This window comes from Herpailurus yagouaroundi, unplaced genomic scaffold, assembly GCF_014898765.1.
Source record: "Herpailurus yagouaroundi ecotype Mexico unplaced genomic scaffold, PumYag 100, whole genome shotgun sequence".
Taxonomy (NCBI): domain Eukaryota; kingdom Metazoa; phylum Chordata; class Mammalia; order Carnivora; family Felidae; genus Herpailurus; species Herpailurus yagouaroundi.
This window is the reverse complement of record NW_024412391.1, coordinates 59,151,554-59,178,282: the sequence shown is the minus strand read 5'-3', so window position 1 is coordinate 59,178,282 and position 26,729 is coordinate 59,151,554. Positions and strand designations below refer to the sequence as shown.

The following is a 26,729-nucleotide window of genomic DNA, read 5'->3' as shown; positions in this document are numbered from 1 at the left end:
AAAAAAACAACAAAAAAAAACTAAGGTTCAGTGGAGGTGCAGCACAGTATACCACTGGGACAATGTTTCTAATGCCACTGTCTCAACTGCTTACCATCTGAAGAGTGTTCCTGTGTCAGAGGTCATGAGAGACCCTGTATATACATGATCTCCAATTCTGACAACAGCCCAGGAAGACTGTTGCTATTGGTTCCATTTTACAAATGGAGCAACTGAGGCTGAAAGTTAAAGTGTGAAGCAAATTACCTAAGGCCATACAGATAGTTTATGGCACAACCAGTACTCAAATCAAGGTCTGGTTCTGAAAGCCATGTTTTTTCTACTATAGCATACAACCTGTGACATAACTTTTAGCTTTAGTAGTCTGAGTATTATGTAATTAAGCTAAAGATGACAAATCCCACATGTACTAATTTGTACTTGGGCACATTTAAAGTCATTTATAAAGACAAATGACAGTTACTTAAAAACAATTTGCTTGGGAATGCAAAGCTATCAAAAAAATAAACATTACATTTTCCTGCATGTAAAAACAGTATTAAAAAATTAAATTATAACCCCAAAGAAATATATAAATCTTACCACCTTCCTCGGGTTTCATGCCTAATAGTTCATCTGTAGGTCCATTAAAGGAAACAAAGAAAACAAAATTATGAGTCAGTTTTGTTTTGTAAGGAGTTTGTCAAATTTATTAAAATTGAGTCATTTTCCTTAATCTAGATTACCTGAGCATGCATTATGTGTAGAGCTTTTGTCTAAGGCAGTTAAAATGCTTTTTCCATCTTCAGCTGTAAACAGAACACATGCACTTGGTTATCACGAATTTAGAATGGTGTGTGGGTTTGTATACTATTTCAGTGTAAGGTAAACACACAGCTCATCACATAGAAGCAGGGGTCCTCTGATTACATTTTCTCAAGCTGTTGGCTCTCCATGAATTCTGAGCTGACAGCCTTGAGTCTTTGCTTTGTTTGGTGGAAAACTATATGACACTGACTTCACACTTCTTTCATGGACAAATGCATGACTTAAGTAATTGACTACTGATGGTGCTGTGAACGTTAGGCATTTGGGTCTGGCTAAAATAAAAGGGCACATTACTGAGTGAAAGAAGTCAGTCTGTAACATAATTCCATACATACAACATAATTACAACTGTAGAGAATTCTGGAAAAGGCAAAACTATGAAAAGAATAAAAAGATAAGCGTTTGTGGTGAGGATGTGGAGAAGCGGGAACCCTCTTGCACTGTTGGTGGGAATGCAAACTTGTGCAGCCACTCTGGAAAACAGTGTGGAGGTTCCTCAAAAAATTAAAAATAGACCTACCCTATGACCCAGCAATAGCACTGCTAGGAATTTACCCAAGGGATACAGGAGTGCTGATGCATAGGGGCACTTGCACCCCACTGTTTATAGTGGCACTTTCAACAATAGCCAAATTAAGGAAAGAGCCTAAATGTCCACCAACTGACGAATGGAGAAAGAAGATGTGGTTTATATATACAATGGAATACTACTTGGCAATGAGAAAGAATGAAATCTGGCCATTTGTAGCAATGTGGATGGAACTGGAGAGTATTATGCTAAGTGAAATAAGTCAGGCAGAGAAAGACGGATACCATATGTTTTCACCTATGTGGATCCTATGTGGATCCTATATATGTGTGTGTGTGTGTGTGTGTGTGTGTGTGTGTGTGTGTGTGTTTATATAAAAGATAAGTGTTTGGGGGAGGGGAGAGATGAACAAGGTGCAGACACAGGGGAGATTTAGGATAGTGAAACTATTCTGTATGATACTCTAATGGTGAACATATGTCATTACACATTTGTCCAAACCCATAAAATGTATAACACCAAGAGTAAACCGTAATGTAAACTATGAGTGATAATGATGTGTCAGTGTTGGTTCATTGATTATAACAAATGTACTGCCCTGGTGAGGGATATTGATAATGCATGTGTGTGGGAACAGGGGATATATGGAAATTTTGTACCTGCTTTCCAATTTTCTGTAAACTAAAAACTGCTCTAAATAATAAAGTGTGTGTGTGTGTGTGTGCGCGCGTCTGTGTGTGTGTATGTGTGTACAACACAACATCCTTAAAACTTAGTTTGCTCATGTGTACATTAGACTTTTTGCAGGTCACAAAATAAAGACAGGTGACACTTCATTATGGTGGATTCTTCTATTTGTACACATAAAACAAGGTGATCAGCATTTGCAATCTCAAAATATTACACAAATACCACAAGTGAACACACTACACAAAGAGAAAATTTCATCCTCTATATTATCATATATTGCATAAACATATGATTTATATTGATATGTAACTTGAATACAAATATAATGAACTGGAGTTTACATTTTCCCTCAAAACTAAAATGTTTCTATTTGCTTACCTAGATTCCCACAACATAATTCATGCTGTTGGCTCCCAAGGGATACTGAGGCTGGAGGTCTGGATCAATATAGTCAGAGACCTCTTAGGTGGCCAACAACATCAGGCTGGCCTGCTTCTCTGTCTTCTGCCATCTGCTCCCACCCTCATGCTCTAGAACATTGTCCCTCTGACCTTCTCCTGGTCCTTCCTGGCTCATAGTCTTTGCCCAGGCTGCTTGTTTTACTCTGACAGCTTTTGCAACTAGCTGTGTGATCCCCTCAAATAGGTGAGTTCTCTCTCTCACACAGCAAGAATCCTTGCCATTCTTCCCAAAGTTGGAGCTATCCAATTACTTGTGCAATTGTTAGATTATCACCTGCTTCCCCTTTTGACCATGAGCCCCATCCTGGGAAGGGTCTGGATCTGTCTGTGTACTACTGTGTGCCCAGAGCCTAGTGCCATGCCTGCCTGCCACACAGACAGCGCCCAATAAATATCTGTTGAAAACATGAATGAGTATGTGAGTAAGTGAAGGTGTGAACACATGAAAGGATGACATGAAGCTGAGTTAGAAAGGCAGAAAGGTGAGAGGGTTTTGTTTTGTTTTGTTTTCTGCTGAAAGGAAGGTGTGAGAAAAGCAAATGAACCAATACCGTGGGAGGAGAATAAATAAAGCAGGTGAAGCAAAAGGTTGGAAAAGAAGGAGGAAAGACAGAAGCAAGGTCAAGGGTAAAGGAAAGGCAGAGAAAGGAAGTTTCAGGGTCTGCTTGCCCCTCCTATCTCCCGGAAGGGCTGCCAGAACGAAGGGTGGAGTGAGCAGAGGTGGATATGCCCCCCAAGAGGGCCAGGCTGAACACAGGGTTAGGGTAAGTTCAGTTATCTCCATATCACCTGTAAAGCTTTCCCCTGCATCTCAGAGGATTCTAGTACCAGTGAAAAGCTCAGCGTTATATCACCTTAGTCCCATCACATTTTACTGGACCCTCCACTCCTCTATGAGAAGAACCAGTGAAAACTGGCAGTAATGGCAGGAGACAGGAATAGCTGACAAACCTTTTGCAGCACATTGCATCATCTACCAATGCTCTGATCACTTTTCCAACTATCTGAGGGTCGGTATACCCGAGGGAGCTGGGGTTACTCATGACAGAACAGACCCAGGAATCACCTGGAAAAACCATGTCTGAGCTCTCCCCATCTGTTCCCAACCAAGACCAACCCACCCCACAACACAATGAAAACCAACTCACCCAATCTGATCATGTAATCTTATTAAAACTATCTTTACAGCCCAAATGGCAGTTAGAATGAGTAATGGCAAAGCAGAAATGTTATCATCTGTTGTCAGAGAAATAGCTGCTAATTCTCAATTTTGGATGCTCCTCTGACAGGCTTTTGCTGAAGTGCCTAATGATGCTATTTTCTGGTTCACAATATAAAACCTTTCTCAATAATGCTATATGGTCGGCATCACTGATATTTGAAAATTTAAAACTGAAATGATAAAAAGCAAATTAAAATACAATTTTCTCAATTGGAAAAGAAGAAAGGAAGAGTCTGCCAAAAAAGGAAATGAACTGGTTGCTGAGCAGTACTATTTCAGAAGCAATTCTAAATAAAAATCAAAACTTACTCTTAAAACTAGAGGATTCCTTGCGTTGGTTTTCATCCTCTAATGAAATTAACCTAAAAATTAAAAAAGAAAGAGTTTAGCAATCTAGTCCTGAAAATTTTATATTTATGATACAGCCAGTTTTTCTGTACAATATTACTACACTTATAACATACAGATATGTGCATGCGCACATGAAAGGTGAATGTATAGTCACTTATATGCTATTCATTTTTTTAAGAAGAAATAAATTTGCTGGATTTTTCCTGTCCTAAGGCTGGTTCATAGCATCTGAATAGCTGAATCTGGTTTCATCATAAGTCATATGTCCTGTAAATATCTAGGTGGGTAGTTGGTAGGTACAGCTAAGATATTTCACATTTATCACTTTTAAAAAATAGTTAAAAAATTTATGGCCAACCAGCGGTTTCTTCTGACTCCTGGTGTTACAGGAGAGGATACCTCAGGAGGTTAGCTTAAATTATCTAAGGCTGAAAGCAAGATCATTCTCCAGAAGACTGTCACTACTCAACTCTTACTGTATATGGGGAAGATCACAGCTGAGATGTATCACCAACTTGAGATTCAGCTGGTGCTTCTGAACCTCCCTTTAAAGCACATTTACCTCTATTATAGTTACTGGATTATACTTTTTGGCTTTTAAAAATGAAGTACTAAAATAATGGAGAAATCTGAAGTTAACAAAAACTAATCAAGAGAATCGTGGGTAGTTCCTTTCTGAGTAAAGGCTAATGCTTCATTTTGATCGTGGTAACATATATGGTGAAAAAAAGGTAACCAGCACACATTCCAGGCCTTGCCTCTTACTACACCACAGGCTGTGGGCAGTCTCTTAACTTCTTTTGAGCCTTGCTTCCACCATTTACACAACAGGGAAATGCCGGCATTGATAACACCAAGGTTTGGCATGAGAATGGGTAGAGATAACACAAATAAAGCACCTGACATTGTGATTCGTACATAGTAGGTATTCACTAAAGGGTATTTAGCATTACTATTATTACCAGGAATAGGTTAAACTGCTCCCTACAATAGTCAATTGTACTAGATTCAGATCATATTCTACAGTGAAAAGTTGTCTTTGCTCTATACCATAGGAATTTTCTAGTTTTTGCTTTAAAATTAAAAAGGCTAATATTGGCAGCAAATACCTCTGTGTGACAAAAATATATACTTAAAAGTTTATTTAGAAACACAGTAAAAACATAAGCGAGTTTTATCACACAATTATCATCTAAATTTTTTGTGTGTGGAAAAAGAATCACAAATAGAGGTAAGATAATCTACTTCTCTTTCCTAGGTCAGCCAGTTTAGGATTAACCCTGTCCTTGCGTGCTCTGGCACCTGAATAGGAAAGGACACAGATTCACACTGAAACCTCCTTGCTGAGTGAGATTAGGACACATCATGCTCCAGGTAAGTGGAAAAGTTTGTCTCAGTATGTAAAATAACCAGAGGTGTCTTCTTTGCAAAGTGGCAATAACTGAAGATGCAGCACTCACTTCCTGCACTCAAAGCTGCTCTCTGCTTCACAGAGGAAAAAAGCAGAAGTTCTGAACCTTAGAAAACAAAATGTCAGAACCCAGTGCTTCTGTAGGGTAACACTTTAGTACTAGATGTCTTATGAGACAATTTCATAGGTTATTTCCTTCTATGAGAGAAAAGCCAGGGGATTTCCTATCTGGGACAGGATTTTGTAAATGATGGTAACAAAAGGACCAGATTGGGTCCAGAAGCCTGAGAGAGCAGGAAGCTGAGGCTGAGGCTGAGGCCCCCAGAGAGCCAGAGAGCACTGGAAATGTGTGCCTTTGCTTGTCCCAGTCAAATCCTCACAAGTGTGCTCCTTCTAAGACCCCAGAAGTGAGTCTCTTATTGGGAAGAGTCCTGGTCTAGTGGGAATATGTGCAGGACAAGTATGGCCTTCATTCTAATACATCAACTCAGAAAAAGGAGGAAGTAAAGCAATTGCCCTGTGTTTGAGACCCCCAGCAGACTTGGCCAGCGAGGACTGTACTGCCCTTGCCTGTGGGAAGAAAGATTCTGCCAAGAGAAGTAGCCATAACTTACTGACTCGGCTCCTCCACCGTGGCCTCTGAACTTTCCTGCTGGGTGACCTTCTTCCTTTCTTCTTTCTCAATCAGCTTTTTCATAGGGTCTTGTAAGCTCTTGAACACGATAATGAAAAGGAAAAAAGAAGAGAGAGAGAGGGAGAGGGAGAGGGAGAGGGAGGGAGAGAGGGAGAGAGAGAGAGAGAGAGAGGGAGAGAAAGATCAATAAAAAACTCAACAACCTCTGGTCCAGAAAGCAAACCTTGAATTCAAGGTTTGGGGGGTTACCCTGAACCTACCCAGTAGACAGACATGAAATTTTATATGTTCTCAAACCCATCCACAAAATACTAGCCTATAATGGAGAGTTGTTTCGCCACTAGATTTATGCTTTCCCTTTCACGATAAGTTATTCAAAAGAAGGCCTTTTGGCTATTGCTAACTTTATTTTCCATCTTTAACATGCAGCAAAGATAAACATTCTGTTCTGCTAGCAGCCCACACACTGACAGAGTAGAAGCTTTTCTCCCTCAAAGATGAGAAAATTTCATTTTATTTTTAATTTTGTTTGCAATTTTGTGATCTAAAAACAGCTTTTAAAAATAAGAGAAAACAAAACCTTTTTTTAAGAAAAAAAATTAGCAGCTTAACATATTCCAACAAGTTTACTCCCACAAGTGGACAGAGCAAGTGCATCCAAATCTTTGTAGATTAAAAGATGGGTGGGGATCTTCTGATGGCAAACTATTTCTTGGAGTTATTGTTCTCAAGTCTCATTAAATGTATAAGGAAACACTTTCAAAAAAATCCAGTCTAGAAACTGTACACCAGAAAAAGCAAAACACTCCCATAACAACTGAATAATGAGTTATACAAAAAGATCTCTACTTGTGGCCCTAATTAAACCACAAACCTATAAATACACATGAAACATCTCAAGATACTTACTTATCCTGCTTATATTCTTAGAACTTTTAAAACCTGTCCTTTGGGGCTTCCTGTCTCCTCCTCTTTCCCCTTCCCACCTTTCTCTTCTCTAGTGTGACCCACACACAGAAGGCGGCAAGCATGTTTCCTACACCAGCTCTGATGGATTCATGGTCTCTGATTGCAGGCTGGATGGAGATGGTGTGGAGGCAGTCTCTGTGAAGCCCAGCTGTGATGGATGGTGGTGCCTGCTGTGGGCGCCAGGTGAACACGGGTGTTCCACTCCTAACTGCCAGCACTCTCACTCCCTATATGGAAAATTTTCCCTAAAATACCTAGGCAGTCAGGTTACTGTTTTTCTCAAGTACCCACAGTAGTTCCCCACTTGTTTCCACTTCTAGTCTAAACCTCTCTGCCTGATTTTAAAGATCTTCTAAAATGTGATTTTATCTTACTCTCCCACATTGCTTCCCAGTGGCTCCCAAATGGGAGCTTTCCATTCACCTAGGTCTTTCTCATCGCCTCGTATGTACTAATTGCTCCCTTCCTATCTTTGTTCATTCTGTTGCTTTACCCAAAAAAATCTCTACCTATTTGTCTACCCTCAAGAGTCCTATAAGTTTTTGCAAAGCCCAGATCAATTACTGCCTTTTCTGTAAAACTTCATTCACTAAGCAAGTCAAATTCAAGAAAGTCCTTCCATCTTCAAGGTGCATTTATAGTCTTATTCATACTTGATTATATCTATTCTGTATTATGTTTTCTCTTAAAAAATATTTTTTAAGTTAGAAAAATAATAGAACCACATGTAGAATGCTTGGAGAATTAAAAAAAGATAAGTTACTCATAATTCCATTCTCCTCCCCAAAAAAGTTAATATTTTCATATATTTCCTTTCTGGTTTTTCATACTCATACTACTTTTATAATCAGAATCATGTATATAGATGTATTCTTAAGCAATATAATATGTGTAGGTATTTTATAATGAGAAACATTCTTCATTAGAGAATATAAAAAAGATTTTATATATCCTAAACATTCAATATTCAATTATATATAAATATACATTCATTCACCATTTTTCTAACATAGGGCCAAGGTTTTCTAATTGAATACATGTCCTATGCTTAGAGTTCTGAAACATCTTCTTGCATAAAGGACATCCTTAAGGCATTACCATCATTTTTAATTACTATTTCTGGACATTTAGATTAGTATACTCAGTCAACAAATAGTTTCAGAGTATTTACCATGACCAGGTGCTGTTTTGGGTGCAGGGGATACACACTGGTGAAGAAGACAGACAGAATTATCAGTTAGTGATGAGTCTAGGCAGGGAATTAAAAAGGGGGATAAAAAGTGATTGGATCACTACCTCAGTTAGTAAGAATGTTCTCTTGTGGAAGTGACATTTTAGCTGAGAGTCAAATGACATGAAGGAGCCATCCTTGCATAACTCAAGAAGGAGAGGCTTGAACGCAAAGGCCTAAGGTAGTAATAGCTTGGCTGGTTGGAGGAACAAAAAGAATCCACTGGGATTGTAATGTAGTGGGCAAGAGGACAGGTCTTATGAGATCAAGATAAAGAGGTCAGCAGGGGTCACACAGGGAGAACATTCCTTTACCCACATTCATCAATATTTAACACTATGCCCCATTAATTTCATCATATTCTTTTGCCCTCTATGTTTCTCCAATGTATGACAACTAAATGGAATCCATGATTATCAGTTGGAGGGGGAAATGCTATAAGGGACATTATTGGAACATATGAGGTAATTGGAATATGGACTATAGTGTAGGTCTTCTTCTTTTTTTAATCACATACCCCAAAGCATCTGGTAAAAGCTAGGCACATGTGTGCATGTGTGTGTATATTTCAGAAATGTACAACCACAAGGAGGAGTTCAACAGATGCCAAAGACTTACTCTTTTCAATAGATCTGCCAATCACAGCATTTTATTCACACACACACACACACACACACACACACACACACACACCCTTCCAGCAGTTTTATTCCCCAAAGAGTAGTCCAATCCTGGTCAACATGAAGCCAGGAGTATTTTCAGCTAAGCTTGTGATGGCCCCAAAATGCACTTTTCAATTCTGTGAGGCTTGTCCAGGCCTCCTGGTTTGCTCAATTATCTTCTCATTGCATTTCCTTTTTCTCAATCAGCACTAGGCAGGGCCAGGACTTGTCTGCTCTCAGCCAGCTGCGTCTAGCTGCCACAGCGCTTGCCTAAGACCCTGAGATGCCCTTGACAGCTCCATGGTTATCATCCTTTCTGTCTCTAGACCGACCTCTCCTCATAACCACACTTGGGCAGTTCTAAGACAATCCCTTTGTAATGTAAACCACTCCTTCCTTCTTTTCAACCCCTTCCCTGTTGGGCCATTAGCAGGGACTCAATTGTTGGCTCCCTGTCACCACAATCACAGTTAAGTCACTATTGTGCTTCACCAACAGAATGGCTACAGTTCCAATTGCTACTTTATTATTAATTCCTGTTACAATTGCTCATCTCTTCCTGCTATTACCATTGTCCCTATAAGGATTTGGCTGTTGCCACTCAAGAGAGGTGCTAAATATGTACTTGTTGTTTGATAAATTCATGTACATAAGGTTAAACTGAAAAAATTAGAGCTCTTAAAGCCTCAGGGGAATAATTAGAAAAAGGTTTATGAAACCACAAGCAAAATTAATACCAAGCACCTGGGTTTATTTATTAAATATTAGCATTTTGAGCTAAGGGGAATCTTGTGTGGGGAATCTATCAGCTTTATTGAGATACAATTCATGTACCATAGAATTTACCCACCTAGAGTGTATACTTCAATGGTTTTCAGTATAGACAAAGAGTTGTGCAACCATCACCACAGTCAATTTTAGGACGTCTTCAAGGGGCATCTTTTGAAGCAAGAGAGTTTTAGATTAAACTCAGCTAAACACTCCTCTATACAGCAAGGAAAAAAACCACAACAGGTATGGAACTTGTTTCTTACAAAGATGGTAAACAATGAAGACAATCAAGAAACTCAGAGGAACTCTGAAACAACATGGAGGACAAATCACGTCCCCTTCCTCTCTCAATATTAGTTCCTGGGTGTGACTGTCAGATATAGGATATTCTACTTGGAGAACCAATGCTTTCACCAAAGTCTGATGAAAAGGTCCAAGTGGGGGCTGGGGTGGAGGGGATTCTTTATGGTATTTTAAAGTCTGCAACTCAGCTGAAAACACTTAACCTTGTAGCATCTGTAAAAGTCAGAGGTGACAGCATTTTCTGTGTGACATGAACACCTGCTCAGCCAAGAGGCCTTGGCTGACTGTAGAGACAAGGCAGCCATCAGATGGAACTATTTTGAATCAGCGGCTGATGGAAGCCACATTCAAATCCATGTCCAGAAATGAAACGTCAAAGCATTCTGTTTCTAAACCCCAAACCCACTAGGTTCTTCATTAAAATTGTTCATGAAGATCACTTTGTATTAGCAGCAAAACAGCATCATACAAGACTGAAAGGTTTCGTACAGAAGAAAAAATGTTTTTATACTAGTAACCTTTCTCTGTTTAAAAGGCTGCACTGACATGCTAATAGTTTCCATCAATGCTTAAATGGTTTCAGGAAGCACACACACACAATATATAAGATCAGTGTGACAGAGGAAATGCGCAGACCGAGCTTGCAAAAGTGTCTTAGAAAGGAAACAGCTTAATATAATAATGGGAGTTACTACTTCCTGTATTAGGAAAATAAAAGCAACAGCAACATTCATCTGAATGAAAGCAAAACTACTCAGCAAAACAAATTTCACAGACAAAAGGCTAGCAGCCAACCCTAATATAATGACCTACGTTTAAGTTTAGCCTTGACAACTGAGTAACATTTTCTCTAATCTTTAATTATGACATTTAATTTTCTTAGGCTACTTCCCATTAATTATACTGTATGCATATGAAGGTGCCAAATAATTGTCTATAAAAGGAAACAAAAGTGCTGAAAATAGGAGGCATGGTTAAAAGATGGTGAACTCGGTTGTGTGTATGTTTGGGTTTATATAATTGGTACCACATGAGGAATAAAAAGCATGATGATGTGTACAGCCATACAATTCATGGATTTTAGCACATGTGGCCCCCCACTCATGCAGTTATAAATCTATAAAGATACTATGTAAGGAGCACTATTAATCTAGGATCAGAAGGTACTCTTGAATTGTAGTGTAGAATAAAAAGTAAAGTTAGAGAAAAAGAAACATAATCATAAATAAGATATATAAACTTGTTCTTTAAACTTTTTTTTAAAGAGAGTCTCTCTCCCTCTCTCTAAAGAGAGTGGGGAAGAAGGGCTGAGGAAAAGAGAGACAGAAAGACTCCTAAGCAGGCTCCACACTCAGTGCAGAGCTCCACGTGAGGCCTGATCCCATGATCCTGGGATCATTACCTGAGCCAAAATCAAGAGTCGGAAACTCAACCAACTAAGCCACCCAGGTGCCCCTCTTATCAACAGTTTTTAAAGGTTTGAAAGGAAGTAGATGTCTTAAAGGTTCATCTTATGTTAGGTATTGCAGTCCATGTTTTACACATCTCACAAACCCCAGATAAACACACTGTATTCCGGTTTCCTGATACGGAAATGGAGACTCATACTTAAGACCATTCAACCATTAACAGGTAGGAACAATATTTGAATCCAGGTCTTCAAAATTCTACAACTAGTCAAGAAATGGTACCAAATAGCTAAGTCAAGAACATTTGCTGAACTCCTTCATATGTAGCACCAAATAGATCAAGAACACTTCCTTCCAAACTCTAAAGCAAGTGTCCTAAATTCCTAGGTATCTGAGGGATTGACTGATATAAATGATGTTTTTCACCTATGTGCAAACATTTCAAAGGGCTACTTTAAAAAAAAAAATTTAATGTTTATTTATTTTTGAGAGACAGAGCACGAGTTGGGGAGGGGCAGAGAGGGAGACACAGAATCCCAAGCAGGCTCCAGGCTCTGAGCTGTTGGCACAGAGCCCAATGGAGGGCTTGAACTCATGAGCTGTGAGATGGAGACCTGAGCTGAAGACAGGCTCTTAACAGACTGAGCCACCCAGGCACCCCTCAAAGTGTTACTTTTAACAAAAAGTTTACAACTATAGTTTTTAAAGGTGGCACTTGTGCTTTCTCTTGCCCTCCTGCCTCAGGGCCCGAAGTACCACCTGGAAGAAATGACTTACGGCAGAGTGGGAAAAGCATGAGCATCCCTGTTTCCACAGCTACTGCATATGGAGCATGTAGCCCTGGGGAGATGACTGGACCTTTCTGAACTTCAGTTTCCTCATTTGAAACACGGGGAAAAAAACAAGTAGACCCAACTACTCAAGGTTATTTTGAGGATTAACTAAAATATATGCCCTTTCTATATGTCAGTGCCGAACTTAACTGTATTATTAATTATGATACCCAACCTCGGCACATTAGAGTCACGCATAGCATTGACAAATTCTCTGAGATGCTACTTCACCTCACGTTTAGCAGAGTTCCTGGCATTAAGTAACTGCCCACACAATGATAATATTTTTCCTTTCCCCTCGAAGAAAAGTAATAGAATGAGACGAAGCAGGGGATGGAGAGGAACCTGTTATGAGGAGAGCCTGAGCTACCAGCTGCCTGGAGGAACAAACGCCAGTCATCACAAGGGATGGATGAACTGATGATCAGCCACCTGTCAGTTTGTCCACCTCAAACTTCAGTGGTGCCATGGTCAGCCCCCTAACCCCTCTTCTCCCATGGACTTGGATGCTTCTCAGTTTTGCAATGATCTGGCCTGGAGCAGCTTGGGGGAAAAAAATCACTCTGCTAAAGGCTGTGTAAAGTAATGACACCGAGAGAAAACTTGAAAGTCTACAAGGATATTCTGGATGCTCGCCATGAATAATTGCCATGTTGGGACTGGCAACTAAAATAGCATTGCAGAGATATTTACCCAATTTTCATAAAAACTATTATGGCTTTATTTTCAAAGCAAGTAACTACAGAGCCGTGTGGCTTGTCGGTAAATGTTCAAGTGATTAACTGAGAAATGTGGAGGTGGGTGGAAGAAGGCTGTTAGGCATACGAATTTGAGAAAAACAAAATTTAGAGAAGGATGTTTTTTGAATTGTGAAAGCTAAAAACATTTTAGTCTCCAGAATGATGTTCCATATAACAGTGCTAAGTCCTAGACCCCAGGAGAGAAAAGAGGGAACATTGGCACATCTGTTTCAATGGTTATTTTTGAACATGCCCAGAGTTAGGTTTTCAAATTCGGGTTTCCTTAAAATCCTGGCACAGGGCAAAAGCCAGTTGCAAAGCCAAATTGCATTTTTTTCAGAATTAGCCTTGTTGCATGGTGGGAAACCTCCCTGCCTTCCTTGCTTGTAGGCCTGCCCTGCCCTCTTGTATCCCTTTGGGAGTTCTATAAGCCCAGACCAGGGCCTGCAGGCCTGAAGCACAGGTTTGGGAATGGAACTGCCAGAGCCATCTGTGGGAGTCAGGGAGGGTTATCTTGGGTGAGGTCTGTGAGACCTATCCCACGGCCCTTCACAGCCTCGCCTTCGAAACTCACTGCAAAACTAATCATCTAGGGTGCAAACAGTAAGAAAGGAACTTAAGCTAGGCTATAGAGCCTGGCAAGCTCAACAAACCCCTGTGTATCGATACTGCCAATGGCTGTCTTCTGGATCCATGAGAGAATTCTCGATAAATCCATCCCCGTTACCCCCACCATGGCTGCCACCTTCACCGCCCACCAGCAGCACCCCAAAACAGCCAGAAAGTGACAGAGCCCAAGTTAAAGTCAGGTCTGGCTGGCACAGGGCCTGTGATCTTACATAATCATGCATCCAGAGTAAAAAATCTGGCTTTCCTGCCAAAAGCACTAGAATGGGGGACATGATAGGAATATGTTTAGTGCTGGCCATTTTCATTAAATATAGGCACTCTGATCTCTTTTAAAATACAAATGCAGAAGGTCATGCCTTCCCCTCAACCAGCTCCCAATGGTGTGTCTACTTCAAAGGGTCTCCAGTGCTCACTTCTCTGTAAAAGCATCTGACTCAACCCACATGATAGTGAGGGAAGAAGAGACCACTGAGTTTTAGAGTTTCCAGGAAAAAGCCATGTGACTCCTGAGGGGTTTTGTTTGTTTTTGTTTTTTGCTTTTGTTTTGTTTTTGTTTTGCTTTCTCTGAAGATCTATGCGGCAATGTGTAAGTAAAGGACATCCTGGAAGAATAATTACTTTATTCTTCCAGGATGTCCTTTACTGAGGAGTGGTAATTTAAGACTGGTCACTGTTTTCCGATAGAGAGCATTTCATTTACCTTAAAAAAATGCTTTAAACTCATAGTCTAAATTACTTTCTCTAAAAAAGTGACAGTGCTTTTGAGATGTGGCTAGAAATATTCCATTCCTATCTCCACGACTTGATAATTTCTACCATGTGAAAGACATTCTCAGATGATTTGGAATCAGTATACAATTAACATATTAGGGGCACCTGGGTGGCTCAGTTGGTTACGCTTTAGACTCTCGATTTTGACTCAGGTCATGATCTCTTGGTTCCTGAGATAGAGCCCCGTGTCAGGCTTGGAGCTGGGTATGGAGCCTGCTTGAGATTCTCTCTTTCCCTCCGCCCTTCCCCAATACACACACTTTCTCTCTCTAAAAAAATTAACATATTAATAACCCATACAAAATACCTATGTGTAGTAGCATTTTAATGAAACAGTAAGTATGTATTGTTTAAAAATACAAGATTAGTGCATTGCTTCTTTTACTGGAAACCACTTAAAAGATGTTCTCTCCACTTTAAATTTGAGCCTTGTTGCAATTAGATTAAAAAAATTTGTAACATAAAAAAATTTTTTGTAACATTAAATTTCAATGCTAAATCCTCCATAAAGTTAAAATGTTGCAAAAATCCATTAATCATAAAATGAATGATGAAGGATTATGTCAATAAAAGTAGAATTAACAGAACCGTATCAGGCCTGAATAAAAAAGCAATAGTTGACACATAAAACATTACCACACAATATTCACAAAATGTCAAAATAGTTACTGGGATATGAGGTGGAGATTCAATTCAGTTTTATAATAAAATTATATTGGGAAAGAAATATACATATTTTCTAGAGAAAGCTTCATTAGAAATAAACTTCTGGGGCATGAGTTATATCCCTGTAATTCTGCAGCAAAAGACTCTTCCCTCCAAACAGGATGCATCGAGTGTTTAACACATTAATTATCATCCTTCATCAAGCATAAAACTAACAGTCAGGAAATACAGCTGCAGTGGCACAATTACCAACACTCAGAATACACCCTGCAGCAAAGAAAACAAATGGGTTGCTTTTCATTAACAGAGCTTGGCAAACCTCTCCAAAGACAATGTTTTCCTTCCAGCCAGAGTCCCAAAAGGCATTTCAGGGGTTATTTGCTTAGGTAAATCCAGAGAACAAATAAAACATGAAAATATTTATTTAAATTCCAAAATAATCCATTATCAATATAGTGTCATTCAGAAGAAAATTACATACATTGAAAATGACTTAATCAAATCAAAATTATTTATTTATTCATTTAGCTATTTATTTTTATAATTTTTTTAATGATTATTTATTTTGAGGAAGAGAGAAAGAGAGTGCATGACAAGCAGGGGAGGGACAGGGAGAATGAGAAGGAGAGAGAGAAAGAATCCCAAGCAGGCTCTGCACCAGCAGAGCCCAACACAGGGCTTGAACTTAGGAACTGTCAGATCATGACCTGAGCCAAAATCAAGAGTCAGATGCTTAACCAACTGAGCCACCAAGTGTCCACCCTTTTTAGTAATTTTTTATAATTTTTATTTTTTTGAGAGAGAGAGAGAGACAGCATGAACGGGAGGGGTAGAGATAGAGGGAGAGAAAGAAAGAATCTATTTTTTTTATTTGAGAGAGAGAGAGAGAGAGAGAGAGAGAGAGAGAGAGAGCAAGCACAGGCAGAGGAGAAGGGCAGAGGAGAAGAGAGAGAACCTAAGCAGGCTGCACGCTGAGTGCTGAGGTCAATCCCAGGACCCTGGGATCATGACCTGAGCCTAAATCAAGAGTCAGATACTCAACTTACTGAGCCACCCAGGTGCCCTCCCGCAAATCTTTTAAATACAAGGCATGTTTTTAAAAATATATATGAGTGCAAGAGGGTTGGTAAGTCATGTAATATCTTCATGCTTGATGGTAACATATGCGCTATTAGTGGTTTTCATTTTCATGTTCTGTGACATACAATAGGATAGGTAACATGCCTCTGTGTATGCAATAATGAGCTGTGTGGTAACAGGATACTATTACATAGGTTTGAGTCCATATAAATAAAATAATTAGCAACTAGCTTGGGATTCTAATATAGCATCTCTGAAAAGCCTAGATGAATAGCATTCTAGAAAAGTAGTAAGAGCCTAGTTTATTTGGTTGATTGCTGGACATTTAACATTCTTAATATTACTATAATTATATTATACCTTAACAGATACATTATTTCTACTGAGTTTATATTCTAATTAAACCATAAACTGCTACTTAAACCATAATTTAAGGATGACGCTAGGGATGTAAAAGGCAATGGATAGTCATGTGCCCAAAATATTTGTAATTATGTCCTGAACCACCGCCATCAAACTTCCGCTAAATTCCCTGCCCAGAAATCCTCTAACATAATCAGCTTGATCCTCTCTGCAGGATAAATATCACGGCAACAATTAAAGAGTCATCTTCTCCTCAGCACAGGAGGCCAGAAAGGAATCCTCCATGTTTGTGGCATCAGTTTCATATTGTACTTTATATGCAATTAACTCAAACCTGAACTTCTTTTAAATCGCATTTGGGATAGGCATCATTCCATCTTCCACCTAGCTGATTTGTGCACAACTGTCTTACAAAGACAAACTTATTATGAAATAAAATCTGATGCACATACATACCCTAAAGCCTGAAAGTCTCTCTGCCTTACTAAAGAAGAAACTGTAGGATTCTGTTCAGGCCTCTATAAGAAATGTGAAGAGTGTGAGTTGTAATAATTTTAATCGATCTGGCTCAGTCAGGACAGCGGCTTTCTAAGGTGCTGAACGTGGTAGTAAATGGTGGGGCAGGAATGCAGCAATGGTAACATCGCCAATGTGCTAAGAAAGGCTTCGGGTTCATTGGACGCAGAACATTTAGCTAGACAAAGGAGGTTATGGGAGGAATGAAATGTCCCTCTCCTCAAGAGCTTAGAGTCCACCTGACAGAATAAAAATGGGCACATTCTGAATCTGGTTACCATGCAGCATGTCACCAAGTACCAATAAATGAACCCAGCTGACAGGAGTATTGTGAAGAAACTTCATTGGCCAGGTGTCCTGTCTGGAGTCAGGCCAGGTGCCTCTCAAGGTGAGTGGACTGTCTTGGGTTCCTCTTGGGAACCTTCATTTAAAGGGCCATGGTCTTTTTTTTTTTTTTTAATCTATATATGAAATTTATTGTCAAATTGGTTTCCATACAACACCCAGTGCTCATCCCAAAAGGTGCCCTCCTTCCTCAATACCCATCACCCACCCTCTCCTCCCTCCCACCCCCCATCAACCCTTAGTTCGTTCTCAGTTCTCAACAGTCTCTTATGCTTTGGCTCTCTCCCACTCTAACCTCTTTTTTTTTTTTTTCCCTTCCCCTCCCCCATGGGTTCCTGTTAAGTTTCTCAGGATCCACATAAGAGTGAAACCATATGGTATCTGTCTTTCTCTGTATGGCTTATTTCACTTAGCATCACACTCTCCAGTTCCATCCACGTTGCTACAAAAGGCCATATTTCATTTTTTCTCATTGCCATGTAGTATTCCATAGTGTATATAAACCACAATTTCTTTATCCATTCATCAGTTGATGGACATTTAGGCTCTTTCCATAATTTGGCTATTGTTGAGAGTGCTGCTATGAACATTGGGGTACAAGTGCCCCTATGCCTCAGTACTCCTGTGTCCCTTGGATAAATTCCTAGCAGTGCTATCGCTGGGTCATAGGGTAGGTCTATTTTTAATTTTCTGAGGAACCTCCACACTGCTTTCCAGAGCGGCTGCACCAATTTGCATTCCCACCAACAGTGCAAGAGGGTTCCCGTTTCTCCACATCCTCTCCAGCATCTATAGTCTCCTGATTTGTTCATTTTGGCCACTCTGACTGGCGTGAGGTGATACCTGAGTGTGGTTTTGATTTGTATTTTAAAGGGCCATGGTCTTAAAGGTTTCTGTCTTAATACTTTTGTAGATGCAGTGACATTATAAACATTTCAGAATCAAAGGTATTTTAAGGCAAAAAAAAAAAGCTTTTTAATGTTTTCTTAAGCAAGATGATAAGTCATTTACAAATTGCCTGAAAAATTAACAGGAAGGTAATTTCAAGGTGAACTTTAACTAGTTCTTTCCTGGTCTTTTCCTTTCAAAGATATGACCTGGCAACAAAGAATCTGGTGTTTTCTCCTTCTTAAAATCCTTTTGGAACCCAAATCACTTCCTTCTTGACATGAATTCTCTCTCATCAACCAAAATGATCCCACACTCAGCTGTAATACTGAGAATCAGACATTTTGCATATATCCCTTTTGAGTTGAGAAATCACTGAGTTTAATGTTGCTTTTTTGAATGGAAAATATTCCTGTAAGTCTTATGGGAAAATTTAATTCTTTACTGAATGGTACTCACAGAATAAAATGACATGTGTCAGAAATAAGAGAGGAAAGGGGCGCCTGGGTGGCGCAGTCGGTTAGGCGTCCGACTTCAGCCAGGTCACGGTCTCGCGGTCTGTGAGTTCGAGCCCCGCGTCGGGCTCTGGGCTGATGGCTCAGAGCCTGGAGCCTGTTTCCGATTCTGTGTCTCCCTCTCTGCCCCTCCCCCATTCATGCTCTGTCTCTCGCTGTCCCAAAAATGGATAAACGTTGAAAAAAAAATTAAAAAAAAAAAAAAAGAAAGAAGAGAGGAAAGAAAAATACTTTGCAAGGGAACATCTTTGAAAAATTAAAAAGTAATGGAGTATACTAGACCTGTACAATCTTTCCTTTAACAGCACCAAACAAGTCATTTAAAGCAGTCCCCACAATTCATCTCCCAGTAACATGTACCCCAAGGTTCAAGCTGTGTTTTTGTACTGTTGTGACTTATTGATGCAGTAAAGGACTATACTACGGGGCACAGTTATCTCTTGGACATTGGGAGTCTGTTGGAATAATGATGATTGCTGCCAATGGTCAGACACTGTCTGTGATGTAAACATTACTTTTGCTAAGTTTTTCTAACAGCCTCTCTTAGCTTTCATACCTTTAACGTAGTGAATTCATATGGTTGGTAACCTTTGAAGCTCTCATGGATGGCTGCCATAGTGTGAGAAGTTTTCTCCCAAAAATGAAGCAGAGTGGTCTGTAAGGAAAGACAGTACAGCTATTAACGTTCTGAATGCGCAGTTTTAGCCACAGAGGCCCCAGAGAAGTGTGCCCATCTCTGGCTTTCAAGACCCTCCAAAATATGATTCCAACTCATCTCTGCAGCCTTGTTTCCATTATGCCCCTCTTTAAATCTTGTATTTCAGCCAAACTAAATGGTTCCCAGTACCCCCAAATACTGCTGCCATGACTAATGGTGCTCCACTATTTGGGACATTAGCCTCTCCATTCTCTGTACTTGTCCCATGTGATCTATCCTCCAAAACCCAGGGCTAATTGTTAACAATCTACTTTTGTGATCCTTCCACTGATTCAATTTGTCCCTCTTCAAACCCTTATTGGATCTTGTTGAACTTATTTCACTTAGCACTTCCTGTTCTCTCCTTGAAGTACAAAAAATATCGTCACACTATACGTACTATCTTTGATTTCCTTTTGAAACTTCAAGTTCCTTGAGGACAGGGAATTTGATCTTATTAATTTTTATATTCCCTACAACACCTAGAGTTTGGCCTCCCACACTCAGCTGGTGTCTAATACCACTGTTGTTGGATACAAGTACTATGCTGAAGGAACTCAGAAGCTAGGAGGAGACAAAAATAAGTCCATTAAATTACGACAACCTGATGAGTCAGTGATCGTGCCAGGAGAACTCTAGGCAACAGCACGGAGTGATGTAAGAGGAGGTACATTACACACAGTGGAATATGGAAAGGTACAAATGGGCGGAAAGGCACTTAGGTGGTAGGAACCATCTACGTAAAATCAGGGAAGTGGGAAATGGTGTATGTACAGGAAACCGCTAATATTTATTTTGATGACACTGTAGCCCACTAGAAGGGACAGGTGTGGAAAGTAAATTATGAGCAAGACATTTAGAACTTCATAATGCCCGAAGCATACTTTTAGCTCAGACACCATTTTTCTGTCCCCTAAGCCTCATAGCATTCTTGGTTCATTGTAACTAACATCACTTCATTACCTGGTATGTTGCTAGCATATGAGACAACAGATTGCATCTGCTTGCTCCAAGAAGATCCACTTTTTGACACACATCCATCTTCAATTTGTCAAAGCTTTTTTTGGCAAGGCGTACTTGTGTTTGTACCTAGAAAGTAAAAGGGAACCTTTGAGCCACTCAGACTCTTAAGTAGTTAAACTTTGCCAGTGAGGAAAGCCAAGAGTGGGCTTATCTCTTTCATGTAAGAAAACACCTTTGGAAGTTCCAAGCAGGCGAGAAGATCCTACAGCATCCATTCTTTACCTGCAAAGGATCTCAACAACAGCACTGCATATGATGATTTTACAGCAGATTTACCATCCTAGTTATATTTTTCTCAGTCAAAATTTAAACTCCTCTCCTGTCAAAGCATTCACAAAGTGACTGTGGTGGAGAGACGTCTGGAAACATGCAGTGGGGTAAGGGGACAACCTTTGCCACATTACCATTTTCCTATAGGTCTTTGAAGCTCACTTCCCCAAATATTTTTCACTCACCTTCCCTAATGTTAACATCTTACATAACACAGTACATTTGTTAAAAATAAGAAATCAACATGGACACGATCCTACTAAACAATAGATGTTATTCAGATCTAACTAGCTTTTCCATCAATGTCCTTTTTTTTTTTTTTTTTTTTTTTGTTCAAAGATCAAACCTAGGATATAACCTAAAGGGATTGTAACATAATCTAAAAAAATGATAAACTTTCAAGTTTTTATTACTGAGTTATGTATGTAAGCAATTTTCCCTCTGTCCCTGAGCCATATGGTATTTCAAAATGGGAATAAGGTCAGGGAAAGATTTGGAATGTTTATTCTACACATAATTTGATAATAAAATAGAAGGTTTTAAAAATAATACAGCTACTTTACAAATGGTGAGGTCAAAATTTCTCCTTCCTCCAACCTGAAGGAGGAAGGTTATATTTTAACCAGGGAAAGCTTGCCAAATATCACTTTATCTCAGGTAATTCATGCAGTTGTAGACACCAGATAGGTAACCGCATTATGGGAGTAATGCTGACTCATTAGTGATAGTTCTTCCATCACAGGATACCAGGAAGCAAGGATGACGTCTGACTTGATCACCATTACATGATTGGTACCTGGTGACCTGGCCCAAAGCAGGTGCCCAATACATATTTGGTGACTGAATGAAGAAATTTTCTAGGCTATTTAAAAGGTAAAGTACTTAAGTTATTACTTTAAAGTATAACCTTTAAGGTTGTTATTTTAGAAATGATTTTATTTTTTAACAAAAATAACCATAAAGATTATTTGATATAAAACATTAATTTTTACCACTGATAATTCTACTTATAATCATAGTTTATAAGATTATAGGGCATTATATAATAATAGCAACAATCAATACAATTGTTACCACTTGTAACAATTTGACCATTGAGGCAATTTAACAATAGCTACAATTCACAATTAACACAATTCACTCACCACATGCCAGCTATTCTCTCTTAGCCTCTGTTATTACCCTTTCTGACTGCTAAGGATTAAGAGGATTCATCTGGGGAAGTAACTAATGAGCAAGGCTGCCATTCTAGATTAGCCTGCCTGACTCCAAAGCCATGCTATTCTGCCTCTCAAGCAACTTACACTAGTCACTGGAAAATCAAGAAGCTCAAAATTTGACTCTAGGAAAAACCCTAGTTTTCCCTGTAGATTATATGGAATTGGAAAACAATGAGGCAATACATTTAACAACATATTGACAGAATTAATACCCTATGTGAATAGGGTCTTCTGTTCTATATAGCTGTATAAAACTTTCCCTAAGAATTCCTCTGTATTTTTGGACTATAGGGCTGGAAAACCAGAGAATAGAAGAAGCCAGCTAGCTCCTCTCAAAGTGACCACACCATGAACTTAAACAAATCCTGGAGCTCAATCATTCCCCACTGTAGAGTGGAGAAACTCTAGGCAAAGGCACTTGGGAGCACTGACTATAAAATAAAGTTAGAATTAGTTCAAAGTAGTGATTTCCTGCCTTCCTTTGAGAGGAATAAGGAGACTGCAAAAGGAACACCCAAGTGCTACAGGGAAGGTATGAGAAAGTATGAAGAGAAAGATGTTTCACAGTAGCTGAAGTGCTCACTGCAAGCCCCCCACTGGTTCACCAGCTGCTCTGGCAGGCAAGCCCTCCTCAACTGGGATCCTGGGAGGCATCTGTCTTCACCCTTTTCTTCTGACAGGGAAGGAGATTAATATGGGTATGAGCTTTCACATCTGCATTCATTCCACACATATTTGGTGAGTACCCATTATGTGTCAGGACCAGTGCTAGGCACTGGGGCATCTGTAAAGGAGGAAGATTCATGGCAATGAGTGAATAAATACTTACAAATGAATGCACTTAGGCATAAGGACCCTCTAGTTTTTTTAGAGAAGACAAATTAACAATTATATTATAATACAATGGGGGGGCGCCTGGGGGGCTCAGTCAGTTAAGCGTCCGACTTCGGCTCAGGTCATGATCTCACTGTCCATGAGTTCAAGCCCCGCGCTGGGCTCTGTGCTGACAGCTCAGAGACTGGAGCCTGCTTCAGATTCTGTGTCTCCCTCTCTCTCTGACCCTCCCCCATTCATGCTCTGTCTCTCTCTGTCTCAAAAATAAATAAACATTAAAAAAATTAAAAAAAAAATAATACAATGGGAAAAGTCAAAGGTAGAAGAAGAGTACAACACAGAGGTAGTACAGATAAGGGAATGATTAATGCTGAGGGTGGTGGGGAGCAGGAGAGCAGGTTGATGTCAAAAAGCCATATTGGGGGGTGCCTTGGTGGCTCAGTCAGTTAAGTGTTCAATTCTTGGGTCAGCTCTGGTCACAATCTCATGAGTTTTGAGCCCCACATCATACTTTACACTGACAGTGCAGAACCTGCTTAAAATTCTATCTCCCTCTCTCTCTGCCCCCCACCCCTGCCTCTCTCTCTCAAAATAAATAAACTTTAAAAAAAAAAAAAAAAGAAAAAAAGAAGCCCCCGGTATCCTCACCCTTTGCCCTTTAACAACAAAGTCATAGTGGGCTGCTCCCACTCTGACTTGGGGCTTGGCACGTGACTTGCTTTGCCCAGTGAGATGTTAACAAATGTGATGAAACTGGAAGCTTGGAAAAAAAAGTGCTGGCATGTTTCCACCTTTTTGCTTCTCTGAGATGGCCTTGAGAATATACCCAGGCCAACCTGAGAACATGCCTAGGCTAGCCAGCTGGAGGGATGTGAGAGCCTTGTGCATGCAAGAGACACAGGAGGACAGTCCAGTTGTCCCAGCAGATAAGCCTTTGGCCAGCTAACCTGCAGACAGGAGAAGGAGGTCAGCCATCATCAGCAGAAGCCCTCCCTACCCCACAGCTAACCACAGACTCAGGAGTGAGATTAGCAGAGACCAGAACTGCCCTAATCCACAGATTTGTGAACAATAAGAAAAGCTTATTGTCTTAAGACACTGAATGATAGCATTGCTTATTTCACTGCATTATTGTGGCCACAGATAACTGACATAAATGATAAGCAGGCAGACAATAAAGGCTTCTGAGATAGGGGGAGATATCTGACGTTGGTCTTAAAGCATACATAGGAGTAAACAGTAAATACAAGGTATCCACAAGACTGGCCTGCTAATGGAGAGGTTCTACATCTTCTAATGAAATTCAAATTATTTTTTTGTGAGGCTGTGGATTTTGCTTTTTCCTTCATGTAGATATTTTTTTTAACCTAAGAGAAAACTTCAGCTGCTTATAACACAAAGCTCATGAATTAATATGCTCTGAAATGTTCCCTAATTTATTTTGTTTAAATTTTGTAAAGTAATTTTAGAAACCTAGAAGAAGACTTCAGCACTTGACCCAGTGAGTTCTGAAAGGCCATATGCTTTGTGTGTCAACAATGATTATTAAAATACTTAATGCACTGCTGAGTTTCCAAATGTTGAGTCCTTTCCCTGCCAAACAAGGAGGATGTTACCCTGTTGGGCATTCTGAATATGGTAAAGTTCATTTAATATTTTGTGCTCCATGCCTACTCTCTAAAACACATTCCCAGTCTGCTGCAGCCCGAGGACAAAGCAGTGAGGACACACTCCAAGCAGAGGCCACTATCAAGAGTCTAATTTCATATGCCTCCAGATGCACTTAAGTGAAAAATGTTTTGATTATTATTCCTTTCAATCCCAGATAAATTATATTCAATTACATAAACATCTTGAGGAGCTCGGGTGGTTTTCAAGGTTTTTAAAAAAATATATCTTCAGTCATATAAATGTACCCTTTGTTTATTTCTTAACTTTATTGCTATTGCCCCACCTTTCTCCTCTTATTCTCTAAGCTCTAGGAAATGATCATGCATATTAAACTCCCTTCAGTGTGAGTCCTGCCCTCCCCAGGCTGCAGAGATTCAATTTACCAGAGAAAGGAGCAATGTCTTGGAGTGCCAAAACTACAGGGCACTTCTCTGTACTTATTTCTCCTAACCTGAAATTCTACCTCTTAGCCCCAACTTGAACTACATATGGTGAAGCCAAAGCTATTCATCCTCTTATTTCAATCCAACTTCCCCATCCAGTGGGGAAGGTCTTAATATTACTCCATGACCAAATAATTTGAGAGCGGTTTTTAAATTTTTTCTAAGTGTTTTCTTTCCTTTAAAAACAAATAGAGTAAAACTATAATCCTACTCTTTTACATTTTCTTCCAGGAAAGGGCCCTGCCTGCCACCATCCATGCATTCACTCATTCAGCAAATATTCGCTCAGTATCTTCTATATGCTGGTAGCAGTGAGTAAAACACAGGGATCTCTGCCCTCATGGAGCTGACAGTCCAGTGGGCATTTTCACATCAGTGAGGGCATAACATCAAAGTGAATGAGGTGCTCAGAAAGAAAGCCACACTGATCCACAAGAATGATTTACCAAGGAAACTGACCAAGAGAATATTCTCCAAGAAAGTGGTGCTCAAATTCTATTCAGAATGACTGAACATGATTAACTGTGCAAGAAAAGAATACTCCAGCAGAGAGAGAAGCATGTGCAAAGGCCCTGGGGTGGGGGTGGGGGGCAATAAGGCAGGTCCAGAAGGGCAGTGTAGCTGGGTTGCTAAGGCAAGTAGAGGGGTGGTAATGAGATGAGGCACAAGAGGTTGGTTGGGGCACATCCCAGAGCAGAGGCCTTGGAGGCATATGCTTAGGATTTTAATTTTTATCCTAGAAGCTATGTAAAAACATTAGAGGTCTTTACGCATGGGAGAGATAGAATTTTATTTTCAGTTTGAAAAGTCCATCAGTTATAATGTGGGGATGCACTGGAGGAAGGGAAGAGTAGATGAGAATGGATTTAGAGTCAAGGGGGGAGATGATGGGAGCTTTAGACTTGGGTGGGAATACTGATATGGGAAAAAAATGCTCTGACTCCAGAGATATTTAGGAGGTAAAACATACAGGACCTAGTGAAGTATTAGATGTTGGGGTATGGAGGATGACTCCTATGTATCTAACCACCCCAAAACCAGTATCATTGTCTAACTTGTCTTTCCACCAGATGTTTCTACTCACATCAGCTTCTCATGGACACCTCACACCACATCAAAATTCTTGGTTTCTTTCCCAACCAGCTCTCAACACCCCACCCTCATTAAACTGATTTGTTCATCCTATTTTCCTCTGAGGTAGTAATCTTACATCCAGGGGAAAATGTCCAGATCAGAGAATATGCCAATTATTTCTTTTGGCTTTTAGTAAGATGCCACAAGAAAAGTCTAGCCCATCTGAAGTCGCTGGAGAACAAAAGACACATATTTAGCTTCATTAAAAGAAGATATTTTTTTCTGGTCAATGAACCAAGACCTCTTGAGGGGCAGATAATCAAACACCTTCCTGAATCACTTTACTGTATCATTGGTTGCATCATATATTTATCCACTGGTGGCAGGAGCAATTCTGACATTGTATTATGCATGGATGTATGTGTAAGTGACTGTGTGCACCATGCATGTGTGTGGGCAGCCAACTGCAGACCCAGGAGCCATCTATTTTTTGGTCTTTGCTCAATAAAATCCTCAACCCATTTTGAAGTATCTTCCTTCTCTTTAATCATGTGGTTTAAATGAGTATATCCTTTTATGGGGCGTCTTTCCACTCCCACTGACTGGCCTGGGGATGGCCATCTAAACCCAAGTTGAGTCAATCATAAGGCATTATGGTTGGCTGATTCAAACTGTATGAATCAGAACCCTTTTTAAAAGA

General features: G+C 39.8%; 1 protein-coding gene across 16 annotated transcripts in view; it reads right to left on the bottom strand.

Annotated features, from left to right (window-relative positions):
• The window catches only part of ICA1 (islet cell autoantigen 1), a 152,213-nt gene that overhangs the window by 21,974 nt on the left and 103,510 nt on the right, over window positions 1–26,729 (bottom strand). For all 16 annotated transcript variants that reach the window (XM_040472559.1, XM_040472562.1, XM_040472572.1 and 13 more), the window contains 6 exons: window positions 20,458–20,583; window positions 19,354–19,452; window positions 6,086–6,183; window positions 4,019–4,071; window positions 726–788; window positions 583–615 (listed from right to left, as the gene is read on the bottom strand). In XM_040472559.1, the coding sequence (XP_040328493.1) occupies window positions 583–615; window positions 726–788; window positions 4,019–4,071; window positions 6,086–6,183; window positions 19,354–19,452; window positions 20,458–20,583 (472 nt within the window). The remainder of the gene's footprint in view (window positions 1–582; window positions 616–725; window positions 789–4,018; window positions 4,072–6,085; window positions 6,184–19,353; window positions 19,453–20,457; window positions 20,584–26,729) is intronic.